The sequence below is a fragment of the Heliangelus exortis genome, chromosome 3 (genome assembly GCF_036169615.1).
Source record: "Heliangelus exortis chromosome 3, bHelExo1.hap1, whole genome shotgun sequence".
Lineage (NCBI taxonomy): Eukaryota > Metazoa > Chordata > Aves > Apodiformes > Trochilidae > Heliangelus > Heliangelus exortis.
In genome coordinates, this window is record NC_092424.1 from 84,141,036 (window position 1) to 84,153,802 (window position 12,767).

The 12,767-nt window shown below is 37.6% G+C and overlaps 1 protein-coding gene across 6 annotated transcripts in view; it reads left to right on the forward strand.

Annotated features, from left to right (window-relative positions):
- COL12A1 (collagen type XII alpha 1 chain) overlaps positions 1-12,767 on the forward strand; it is a 99,674-nt gene that overhangs the window by 17,001 nt on the left and 69,906 nt on the right. For 5 of the 6 annotated variants that reach the window (XM_071741541.1, XM_071741540.1, XM_071741539.1 and 2 more), the window contains 3 exons: positions 1,338-1,610; positions 3,924-4,196; positions 5,117-5,389. The exons of the other annotated variant lie outside the window; for it this stretch is intronic. In XM_071741541.1, coding sequence (XP_071597642.1) covers positions 1,338-1,610; positions 3,924-4,196; positions 5,117-5,389 — 819 coding nt within the window. The remainder of the gene's footprint in view (positions 1-1,337; positions 1,611-3,923; positions 4,197-5,116; positions 5,390-12,767) is intronic. 6 annotated transcript variants of the gene reach the window in all.

Below are 12,767 nucleotides of genomic sequence, written 5' to 3' on the forward strand. Positions count from 1 at the left end.
TTATTGAGTCCAACCCCGCTCCCAGAGCAGTATTGCCTAGAGTAAAGAATTTATACTGATGAAACTGGGCATATACAAGCAATAATTTTAATAACTGAGGATTTTGTTTTCATTTAAAAAAATAGTAAAAGCATCAGGGGAAATTAATGAAGAAATGGAGATTAAAAAAATTACTGGAGAAATATTTTCCCCTTCCCCTTCTAGTTATCTAGAAAGTGATTAAATTGTGTGTCTAGCTGGAATGACCTTAATGGATGTGCTCTGCTTTTACACTCAATGTCATGAGCAAAACAGTTATTACTTGGGCCATTCTTTAGCTGTCCAAAATAAGGTAGCTACTGTAAGCTGGTCTTTTAGCATTCAAAGGCAAGGGGACAACACTGACCCCACCAGTGGGTGATTTGATCAATTTTTAGGGTAAAATGAATGACCCTCTGAAATGGGCTTATATAATACAGTTTGAGACAGTAGATGCTAGGTAATATTAGTCTCTATCTAACTGTAATGACTGAAATGTAGTAGCATGTGAAATTCTTCACATGCATCCAGATTTGGTGAGCTTGGATAATGTATAATATTTAAAAGATTTCTCAATGACCAACTTTTGGTCAGCTAAAGTTACTTATGATTAGTTGCACCCACCGTATCCCAGTCTATGCTTAGTTCAACACTAACATTGAATAGTCCCCAGTATTGAAAACTCCACTCTCTTTAAAAATAAGCCTTTTGTTTCAGGATAGCTTTGAGGAACAAACCAGCAAAGCAGCCTTTCTTTTAGAGGGCTCAAGCAGTCTTAACATCCCCACTGTTAGGCTGACTAGGCCAACAAAAACAAGCCCAGGATGTCAGGTTTGTGTTTGTGCCTCATGTCAAGTTCTTTGTTTCCCCTTTGAATCCATTCCTGAAAAAATACTGGGAATTATTGTGTCCTATTTCTAATCTAGACCTGAAAAAACCCAAAGATTCTTAGTTCACATTGAGGGCATAATGCCATTGCTGTTCATGGGAAATATGAAAGAGGGAACCCAACTACTTGATTAACAGATTCTAACTTAGGTGGACTACTCTCATTTGATCTAAAATCACTGAGTTGGTGCTTCTGTTTATTGTCATATGATCTGAGACAACCTAGATATGATCTTCATGAAATTTGATAGCTATGAGCAAGTACAGAAGGCAAAAACTATGTATGAACAACAAAATATCTGCTAAATTAGAATAAATCAAGTTATTGAGGGACATTTTAAATTTATTTTAGAGATTTTATATTAAAAACATGAGAAAAACCTTGTGTTCTAGCAAGTATACCTCATCTGCACATTTTTATTTCCATACAGCTTATGTCCCTGCAAAGAATATGGTCTTTTCTGATATAACATCTGACAGTTTTAAAGTGAGCTGGACTCCAGCTGGATCTGAGGTTTTGTCCTATCTCATTAAATATAAAGTAGCAGTCGGTGGAGAGGAATTCATTGTTTCAGTACCAGCTTCAAGTACCAGCTCAGTTCTCACCAACTTGCTCCCTGAAACTACTTATGCAGTCAGTGTGATTTCTGAATATGAAGATGGTGATGGCCCTTCCTTGGATGGAGAAGAAACCACCTTAGAAGGTAGGCTTCCCATAATTCTCAGGCACAAAAGGGTCATGTGTTCAAATAAGAATTTGGTTAATTGAGAGAATGGGTCTATGTGGAACAGCCAGCTAAGGCTGAGAAGATGCACTGGTATGCAGAATGAGAGTAAACATTATTGTCTCTTAATCCATTTAGGAAAGATATAAAATTACAATAATAAGTCAACATTAAATTGTTAAGATTGGATTTTATTTTATCTGAAAGTTAGATGGATGCTTTCAGTGTTTATCTGTAGTAGCCTGTTTTCAAGTGATGTGATGTGATGTTTTGTCAATAATAAATTCATTGGCATGTGTTAAACTTTATGTGCACTTAAGCTGGAGTAGGTGTTTGTTGTAGGTCCCTTCCAACTGAACTATTCTGTTCTGTTTAATAATTATAACTCTGATGCTGGAATGCATATTAACTTTAATACATTTAAAGTCAAGCATGTGCATATATAATGTGCTGCAGCTACACTAACATTAATAGAAATCCTTTTTTAGATATCATGGCTTAAAGCTGGTATTTTGTTTGGCTGTTTCTAATCAGAACTTCATGGGTCTCATCCAATACTTAGTGATTCAAAACTTCCACTGATGTCATTGTGAGTTTACATGATCAATGGATACAAATTGTATCTGTACTTATTCTTGGTAGAGTTTCCATGATACATTTCCACTGATTTAAAGGAAAAGGGGACAGTAAATCTGAGTTTCTACCCCAGTAGCTGCATACTGAGTCTGGTCTAAATGGTACTTTTAAAAATATTGATCCACTCTTTTTCATTATTCCATGCTCTCATTTGTGACCTTTGGTGATGTAAATGGTTCCAAGGGAGCAAAAGTAGCACCATGGAAATCTGTTAATTGCTCTTTCCTCTCAGGACTGATACAAACACACATTTGTAAAATAGCTTAGCTTGGATGTTGAGTTTGGAAGATACAAATTTCTCTGCTGGTGTGCATGTTTCCATGACTGTATCAGTCAGAATGTTTTGGCCACACATAATTTTCCCTTAGGAAAACAGACAAACTGTGGCTGGTAGAATATGTAGCTTGTGAGCATAAGGGTCAGGAGAAGGAATAGCTTTAATAAAAATAATTGGTATTCCCATGTTGTAACTGATACTGCCATAAATAACTGTCAGCATCTTGATCTGATGAAATCCCAACATGCCTGAGAAGACAGAGTTCTTCTGCAATCATGTGAATATCAGCAGCTCTCCATGCAGATCTAGCTAACAGTTTGGGCCAGACAGAATTCTTGGCAACTGACTTTGGTTTCAGGCTTTTAAAGAATTTGGAATTGCTTATTGTGTTTCTGATTAGTAGAAAACAAGTAAGTTTAAAACTAGGATTACTAAGTGCTCCGCTCTTAATAGGTTTGTACTTTAACACTGATGAGCAGTGCTTTTGGAATATAGTATTCCAGTTGAAATATACTGGATAATATATTAAACAAGAAAAGGCAAAAATTTTTTTTTTACTGAATATCATTGCTGCATACTGCCAGGCAATTTGCAGTAAAGTACGTTTTAATGTAAACAGAATGTAAATTTTAATGTAAGGGAAGAGTCAGGTCATTCTTTGACGTGCCCAATGAGTTTATGTGAAATGACCTGAGCTGCTGTATCTTTTGTCATGGAGAAGGGTAGGTTAATTAACTCACCACAGTTTTTCCTTAATTTCTGGGATAAAAATCCATTTCTTGCCTTTGAGTTTGAGACTTAATTCAGAAGCATTTTTTAAACATTAGTTGCAACTCATATTGCAATGAACAAATTTTTTTTGATGTGAAAATGAAACTTGAAGAAATAGGGTTATTTTGGTGTTGGTTTTTTTTTTTTTTCCATTTTTTTCCCCTGTTGCATTTATCTTCATCATTTCTTTAAAACTGGAGAGCTAGCTGTGTGTAGTCAGTTGTATCTGACAATTCTCTGTAGTGGTGCAGAAGCAAATGACCACAACAAAGAAGCCTGTGTGATTTGTTGTGTTAAGAAATTGCCCATTATGTCTAACTGCCTTCTATGAAGTTCAGTTCTACTGTTACCACTTAACACAATCAGACTGTTTCAGAAACAGATTAACATAATTTTTGGGACAACTTTTGGGTCTAAAGATTTATGAACCTTAGAAAAACAGGTGGGCAGTATAAGCTGTTGTTTTGGTAAACTGGATGAGCTAACAGAGTGTTTGGAATGGTTTCACTTGAGATGCTACCTACTTAAAAGGAAATATTTACAAATTATATTTGTGTATGTGTATATATATGTATACATATATATATGTATTTATTTTTTTTTTTTAGTTAAAGGTGCTCCTCGAAACTTAAGGATAACAGATGAAACCACTGATAGCTTTGTAGTTGGCTGGACTCCAGCTCCAGGAAATGTCCTGCGGTACAGGCTTGTGTATAGACAACTTGATGGAGGAGAAAGGAGACAAGTGACTGTCTCAGCAAATGAAAGATCAACCATGCTGCAAAACTTGATCCAAGATACAAGATATGAAGTGTCTGTTATTCCTGAGTATCAGTCTGGGCCTGGGAATTCACTGAATGGATATGCAAAAACTGATGAAGGTACGTGAAAAATGCTGTGAACATAATAAGTCTGAGACAAACTCCCTGCATGCTGACATGGTCATATTGAAAAGAGAATGACCTATGTTGGCCATATGTATTATTCCAGATGAACAAGGGGTTATAAAACTACTCAAGCCTAGTTGAGGAGTAATTTAAGACAATATAACTTATCAAAATTTAATATTTCATTTTAAACCTGCAACACCTAATCTTGCAAGGTAACTTGGGTGAAGAATCTACCTCTATGTTTAATTGTCCTCATGGTCTTTAATATTGTCAGTGATATAAATTATATTTCTTTTCAGCAAATTCAGACCCTGTTTGCACTTTTTTCTGAGTGTCTAACAAGGAAACATTTACATTTACTGAAATTACCACTATAACCTTAATTTGTATTAAAAAGTATGATCCTTTAACAGATATCATACTTTATTAAACAAAATCTGAAGACTACAGAGACAACACAATTGTCCTGTGGTGATCGCCGGTGAAATTTCTCTGAGATTTTAAATACTAGAAACCAGAATATTATAAAAAAGTTCTCTCTAGGAAACCATAATGTGTTAATTTCACATTTCATGGTGATCTTTGACTTGATTCTGCAGTGACTTCAACATGGATCTTGGCATGTTGAAGTTGAGGATATATTCAGCTGCTAGTATGCATTAGTGTCCCATGATTGAGCCTGTTTTAATAGAAAACAATAGAAACAAAAAGACTATTGGTCATTTTTCTTAAGAAGGGTGGAGATGGAATTGTACAATCCTGATTACAGTCAAGTTATACTGCAGCAGTGTTAGTGCAAGGTATTCAGGAATTATTTTTTCAGCATTAAGTCCTATGTTGTCGTAACCTAAAAATTAAACAAGAAATTAAGCTTGCTTCAAATTGTTTTCAATATTTTTTGGCATGTGCAGTCCGAGGACAACCAAGAAATCTGAGAGTTTCTGATGCCACAACATCAACAATGAAGCTGTCTTGGAGTGCTGCTCCTGGCAAAGTGCAGCACTACTTTATAACATACACTCCAGTCACAGGAGGTGAAACCAAGGAAGTGACTGTGAAAGGTGACACCACCTCTAAAGTGCTGAAAGGCTTAGACCAGGCCACTAGGTATGCCTTGACTGTGTCTGCCTTGTATGCCTCTGGAGCAGGAGAGGCCCTTTCTGGAGAGGGAGAAACACTTGAAGGTAATTATTTTATTGTTTCTATACAATCATTCATTTATTTTTTTACTGATTAAGGTGTCTTAAAGTGCACTGTCTTCCTGAATTTTCTGTAGAAGTCAATACTTGAATGAAAATAGATGTAAAGAGATTCTTCTGCTTTACAGGGATTTCTCAAAGCTTTGTCCATTAAAGAAAACACTGGGGTCAAATCACTGGTTGGAGAGGGGACTCTGGGTCTCTTGAAAAAGATACTGCCAGAAGCACCAACCGAAATTGACTGTGCTTCCACACCATTCTCAGTGAAATATTTTGTCATATTACTTTCAACTTCTGACCAATTTTAGAGGGAGATTGTTCTTAATGTAAAAGGTTTAATTAATGGGGCTAGAATAACTCATCCATTTGAAAAATAGGGTTTCTGTTACACTGAGACTGAAAGATATTAAGGGACCATTTTTGCCTTAAGGGAGAAACATTTAGTCTAGGTGTAGGAATAATGAATGATAACCTGCTTTTAACTAATAGGAGTAAGAATCTGGAGCTCAGCATTAACAGAATTGTCAGCAAAACAATAAACTGAAGCCAAAGACTCTTAGAAGGAGGGGATGCTGCTCTCACTCTGGCTTTGGGAGGAGAATTTCTCAGACTTGCATTCTATGAACATTCACAATGTCATCTGTTAATTGTCAGAGGACAGGGAAAGCTGCCTCCTAGGCCATGAAAGGAAATGTCTGTGCTTTGTGCTGGCCAGGTATGTATTGCTAAGCCTGGCACTGCAGCTGTGTAGTCACAGCACTTGAAAACATCTTACAGATGAATTATGTGAAATTAAAACTTGTCCATTGGAACTAGTTGAATTATAGTAGGGATATGCTTGGCTCTCAGTTTCTATATCAGTTTAACTTTTTGTTATCACATAGGTTAGAAAACAAACCTGTTTTGCATAGGAAACTGTTTAAAAAAAAAGTTTCAATTCACTACTAGGGGGTTGAATTAATCCCACTAAAATCCCATTTATCTGAATAGTGCATTTTGCAGCATGGACTCTAGGATTCTTCTGTGACTGATGAAAGAAGGCGGATACTTCTAGAAGATAGGTTGTCCATCTGACATCTCTTTTTTCTTTCAAAGGAACATTTCTCTGCCCACTGACTATAGGAGCAACTGAGAGCTAGGGACCAGTCCCCTGCCTGTCCAGCACCTGTGTCTCAGACAATGATCCAGCCCACCTCCCATCTCTGATAGCTGCACCCTGTCTCAGTGTGTGAGACACTTTGCAATTCATGCTGGATATTCCCAAGCTCTGTTGCTTTCTTTACCCGTGCAAGCTCCAAAATGCTCCTTTTGTAGGAGAAAAAAACCTGTTTCCTGCTCAGAACACTGCTGAGATCCAGCTAAAGGAGAACAGGTGGCTGAATTATGCCCATTAGCTCCAGGAAAGCCAGAGGTGATCTTTGCTGTTGGAGGTGGTGCTGCTGCTCCTTTTTTTATGGCACTCTACTAGGTCTAACACTGTTTTTGAAGGAAAAAAAGGGCATGGAAGTTTGAATCCAGAGTTTGAATCCAGGGTTTGAATCCAGAGTTTGAATCTGGGAGAGTATGAATCCTCCACATCCCAGCAGATTCACAGGGCTATATCATAGGCCGGGCAGGAGTCACCTTTATTCCTTCCATTGCACCTGAGCCACTGCACATCCAAGAATGAAATTTCATTTTCAGAACAAGAGTAGATTGGATCCCAAGTGGACAGAGGAGATGATTTCTCTGCTTGTCTTCTCTGTGCTCTCAGTGGAGACAGAAGTGCTTCAGTCTTGCAAATCTTGAGATGCCTCTGTCTCTGCTAAACAGACTGAATTGTCCACTTCCTTATGGAGATGCCTCAAATTCTAGTAAAATGTTGACCAAGTTAACTGTTTACATCTGGATGAAAAGCTTCCATTGAGTGTATTGTAGTAAACCTGTGAGAGACCCTTTGTTAACATGGAGCTCTGCAGAGATCAGGTGTGTTTCAAGTTGATAAAAATATGCTTAATTTTTTGCCCTATCATAAAACTTGGGTAACAGAAAAATCTTTTAAGGGCATTGCCTAGAGCTTCAATTGAACACTTTCTAACTAAAGAGTGCAGAGAATGAAACACAGCATGGTCAAAAAGACAAGAGTCATCAGAAAGCCATAATTCAGTCTCAGATAGAGACTGTCTTGTCCTCCCTTCCCTGCTCCAGTAAGGCTCTGATTCTGATTTGAACTTTCTGCAGTGATAAATTGTCAATAAGAAGAGTCAAATAATTTAAAAGAATAGTTGACTATAGCTCAGCAATGGGTTTATATGTAACCAGATGGAGTTTAAAATGGATGTTGCACTTAAAAGGACACAGAAGCATTCCTACAAGAGGTTTTAGTTAAAGCAACTGGATTAAAACCTTATGTCAATAACTCTGATGGATTTTGTATTGTGTTTAATATGAATACGTGAGAACCCTTACACTTAACTGAATTACTATTTATTCAGTTACTCAGCTGGGAAAAAACCAAAAATTACCATTTTGACAGCTATAGATTTATGATTCAAGTGCATACCCTTTGAAGATTCAGCTGGATTTGTGAATCTTATCAGGGTGCAGCCCAGAAAACATTGCTCTTTGCATTAAAGCTGTCTATTAAAATTTTCCTGGCTAGATAAAATGCTAGTAAGGGGATATGCAGATGTCAGTCATTACTGGGTGATCATAGGTAAAGAATAGAATAAAAAGTGCTGTTTGCATGGCAGCAGAGGGCCTAGATCATGATGTTTCCTCATGAAACATCCACTGAGTATTTCAGTATACATGCAGTTTCATGAGGCAATAAAAATACTTCGATTTGGTGAAAATTCTTTGGATGTGGTCCACAGACATTTTAAAAGACTCTCTGACTAGTGGTATGACAGGTTCTCAGAATGACTGTTGAAGTACGTATAAGACAATATTTCATTGTGTGGTACTGGCTTACTTCATTGAAGGAAAAAAAGACAAAACCTTTGAGGGAAAACAGACAATTAAGAAGTGTACGGCTGCAATTTTGGAACTGAAAGTTAACAGTCAAACTTCAAAGATTACTATAAAAGTTTACTTGAAGAAAGAAGTCATGCTGCCAGTAAAGCTAAAATAAACATGGTTGGACTCAACTGAAATGTTACACATGTCAGTGAAGTGAATACTTGACTAACTATTAGCTGAAATAACTTGTCTGACTGATGTTGGGAATGGGACAGATCCTAACTCTTGGCAAAATAAACTTATCAACAGTAATGACAAAAAAGCTGTGAAAGGAAGCATAAAAATGTGTTTAGTATTTCTGTTAGTTTTTCCGCGAGCCACAGTGTCTGAGGAACAAAACAGTGCAATGTGTGTTTGTCATTGCCAAGAGCACTGAAGTATTGAGCACCTAAGTATTTTCCTGTATCTGAAATCCCAGTGGAGCTTCCTTGATGTCTTCACCATATGAATTCTCACCAAAACTATTCAGTCAGTGATGCCATAGCTGCTGGCCACTTCAGTTTATCATCATGTCAAGAGCTAGACTTCAGATTGCCTTGCAGACTGGGGCAGTTGTTAATTTATGGTATTGATATGTCATCTAAGATAAATCAGTCTGGGTACAGTGAACATTTCAGCACTAATAAGAAAGTGAGAAAAGAAGAACTGGATGCAGTAGCTTCTTCAGCTTGACTATTGTATAGTCAAGTGGCAGGAAATGAAAAATCCAAGATGTTTATGGAATTTTACTGAATCACTAAATGGTCCCCTGTGACTAAGTGTGTATATAAACATTCTTACTGCCTTCAGTAGTGATTTATTTTGCTCTGCATGTTGTAGAAGAACTCGCATTGGAAGTTACTGTATCTCTGTTGCAAAAGTAGCCTTCAGCAGAGAGAGAAAAACTGATAGTTTTTTAGGCTGCTTTAAAACGATTTGCAAGAGCTTGTCTGCCCAGGGATTAACTGGAGGTCTTTCAGGTATATATGTTATCTCCAAAGTATCTTGGAACAGTTACAAATTGCTCTTGGAAGTTCCTCCTCTTCCTCCGTTTTGCTCTGCATGGCAGTTTTTCAGTGTTTTGACATGGTTTGTTTGTTCCAGGGTGCTTGGGAAAATCAATTGACACAAACCCAGCAATTACTCTGTGCACTTGGTATTATTTGCCAGATGGGTAAACTCTGCTTCTCTCTCTCATTTTTTTTTATTTTTTATTTTTTTCTTTTTGTTAGGTATATGTTTGCCTTTATTGTTTCTCTGCATAAAATAGAGGGCAAATATTCACCCAAGTAACTGTAGATAATCTCTTCTATAAAATGAATAGCTATCTTGTCTAGCCAAAAGATGCCAGAGGATCAAAATGTTATGTACTCTTCACAGACAACACAGTATAGGGAGTTTAACAAATGCATAATCAGGAGGGTACTAATTTCTGAGTGTGTTGTTCCATACCATAGAGGTAATATCTAGACAGCTTAGTAAGTAATATTATTTCTTTTTGTGTTTGTGGAGCAGGAAAAGGAAAGCAATATTTTCCCCTCTGTTGTTGAAAGACTGTGCTTTCCTTTCTAAATAATCCAGATTTTAAGAAATTTATGGTGCTCTGATCTTTCATACCACCTCTTTCAGTCACTGACTAATTTTGTCTGCCTTTATGAAGTACCTCCCCAAGGTGAAAGTTCTGAAGCTTTATATTTCATACTGCATCAAACGTAACTGCACATGCAAATTATATGGTGTCGAAAACTCTCCACTTTAATCCTCCCCCTTTCAAAAGTGCATGATGATCCATCACTACGTAGCTTTGGATGGAGCCCTTTTACAAAGGTGCCATGGAAAAATTTTCCTTAGACGTATTTTTTGGGTTGTGATGCCCCTCAGCTTTCACAAAGTCATTGAAATGGCTAAAATAAGTTAAATCAGTGCAGGCTGACATTTTCTGTGTGGTGGAACAAGAAGGCTTGTGTCGACTGGGGGAATTAAACAAATTAGCACTCATGGTTATCTTTGATGGGGCATAATACAGAATGAAGAACAAGCAAGAAACACCCACAGGAATGCCTTAGGGAAAGGTTTCCCTCTCATCCCCAAACACCCAAAACAAACCAATTAGCTTTCAGATTTTTTTTTTGGATAATATGATCTTACCCAAGTCACCATACACCAGAAATAAAATAACAAAATAAACATTGTGAGGGTAGTGAATGTAAATATAGCAGCCAGTGAGTGCTTTTGTGAGAGCTACTGTTTTTCTAATCTGCTTTTTAATAAGAAAGGTGGTTTCAAATCTGGTAAGTATTTGGTTTTCTGCCCAAAGGCATGCTGTCAGATGAAAAGAACATACTGTACATTGGCTGCTAAATGGATTAACTTTCATAATTTGCAGTTGTTTTAAAGAGAAAGAAATTAATTTCTAGATTAAGCTATCTATACAGAAATGTTTAATCCTAATGGATGTCTGAAAAGTTTGAAAGCTGCAGATCTGTTTTAGGAGTGTCCTTTTGGTGACAGTTATATATTTTTTCAGAACAGCTTTAAGAATAACAATTGATGACTCTAATCAAGGGAGTGATTAAAATTTTAAATATGAATGTCAAAGGAATTTAGGGAAAAAAAAAGTACTTATATGAGTGAAGATCCTAGGCTAGAAATACTGCTGTAAATGGACATACTTCTTTTGAAATAAATGAGACTGGTAGTCTACATGATCAGAGAAGTTTTTCTTTTCTTTACTTTTGTGCATTTTAGAATAAATAACAAAAAATGGTGTAGGGTATAATATTCGGGAGATACTTTTGAGAGTTAATTGCATTAATGGTCTCTTCCCATTTAGAAAAGAAATTTTTATGTTTCAGTGATATAGGGCCCAGTCCTGCTATCCCATTTAACAGGTAGCTATTTGCACTCTGACAATAAGGCTGCACTAAAGTAATATATTAAAAAAAAAATTGTTATGACTGAGTAACTTTTAAGCTTTAAGTTATTTTCTGTTGTATGAATTTCTTACAGCTTAGGTTCGAGGGTATTTTTTTGGTCAGAAAATGAATAGTAGTTCTTTGGTAAAGAAGTTATTTCTTTTTGCCGTTTCTATAGCAACGTAAGAATGTTTTAGAAATTAATGACCTCCTCCAGGCAGGATAGTACAAATTCAAGTGGCATTTTCTTACAATGAGGTTTTTAGCATATCACAGGGAATTTATGTAATGTTCAGACTGCATAGTGCTGCTTTCGTCCTGACAGAAACAAGGGCTCAGTGTCCTCAGGAGATTTACTGCTGTTTCATGCATTTTTAAAATTATACATTCCAACATTTTTGAGTCTGACATTTGAAGCTGACTTTTTGTAATAGGTTGAAAACTATCTTAGTTTTATATAGGAAATGAAATATTTTTTCAGAAAAAAAAAAGTAACACAGAGGAAGGTTGAATGAATAATAAAAAGGTATTTGTGGACATTACGAGCAGTTTTAACTGATTAATTGTTGGAAAAGGCAGACAAAATGTTAAGGGACTGAGTACGAATTACTGTTGGCTTTATCCTAGAGCAAAGCCTTAGGAGTTCTCCAGCCCAAGTCCCTGTGTTTTATCTTGGAACTCTCCTATTGTGCATCTTCTCACCTTTCTGCATTCCCAGTAGCAGAAGAGCAAGAAGCCTGCTCTAAACAGGTTCTGTGTGACCTACACTGGGTGGTCCTGCTCTGGCAGGGTGACTGGACTCCAGAACAGTGTGGCCAGCAGGTCCAAGGAAGGGATTCTGCCCCTGTACTCAGTGCTGGTGAGGCCACACCTCAAGTACTGTGTCCAGTTCTGGGCCCCTCAGTTCAGGAAGGATATCAAGGTCCTGGAGCAGGTCCAAAGGAGGGCAACCAGGCTGGTGAAGGGACTCGAGCACAGATCCTATGAGGAGAGGCTGAGGGAGCTGGGGCTGTTCAGCCTGAAGAAGAGGCAGCTCAGAGGAGACCTCATCACTCTCTACAACTCCCTGAAAGGAGGGGGTAGCCAGGGGGGGGTTGGTCTCTTTTCCCAGGCAACCCTCAGCAAGACAAGAGGGCACGGTCTTAAGTTGTGCCGGGGGAGGTTTAGGTTGGACATTAGAAAGAATTTCTTTACTGAGAGGGTGATCAGGCATTGGAATGGGCTGCCCCAGGAAGTAGTGGATTCTCTGTCCCTGGAGATATTTAAAAAGAGCCTGGATGTGGCATTCAGTGCCATGGTCTGGTAACCACGGTGGTAGTGGATCAAGTGTTGGACTTGATCTCGGAGGTCCCTTCCAACCCAGCCGATTCTATGATTCTGTGATAAGGTCCCTTCCAACCCCTAACTTTCTGTGACTGAGTACTCCAGGAATAAGCAACTCAGAGGGCAGGATACCAGCTTACCAAAGT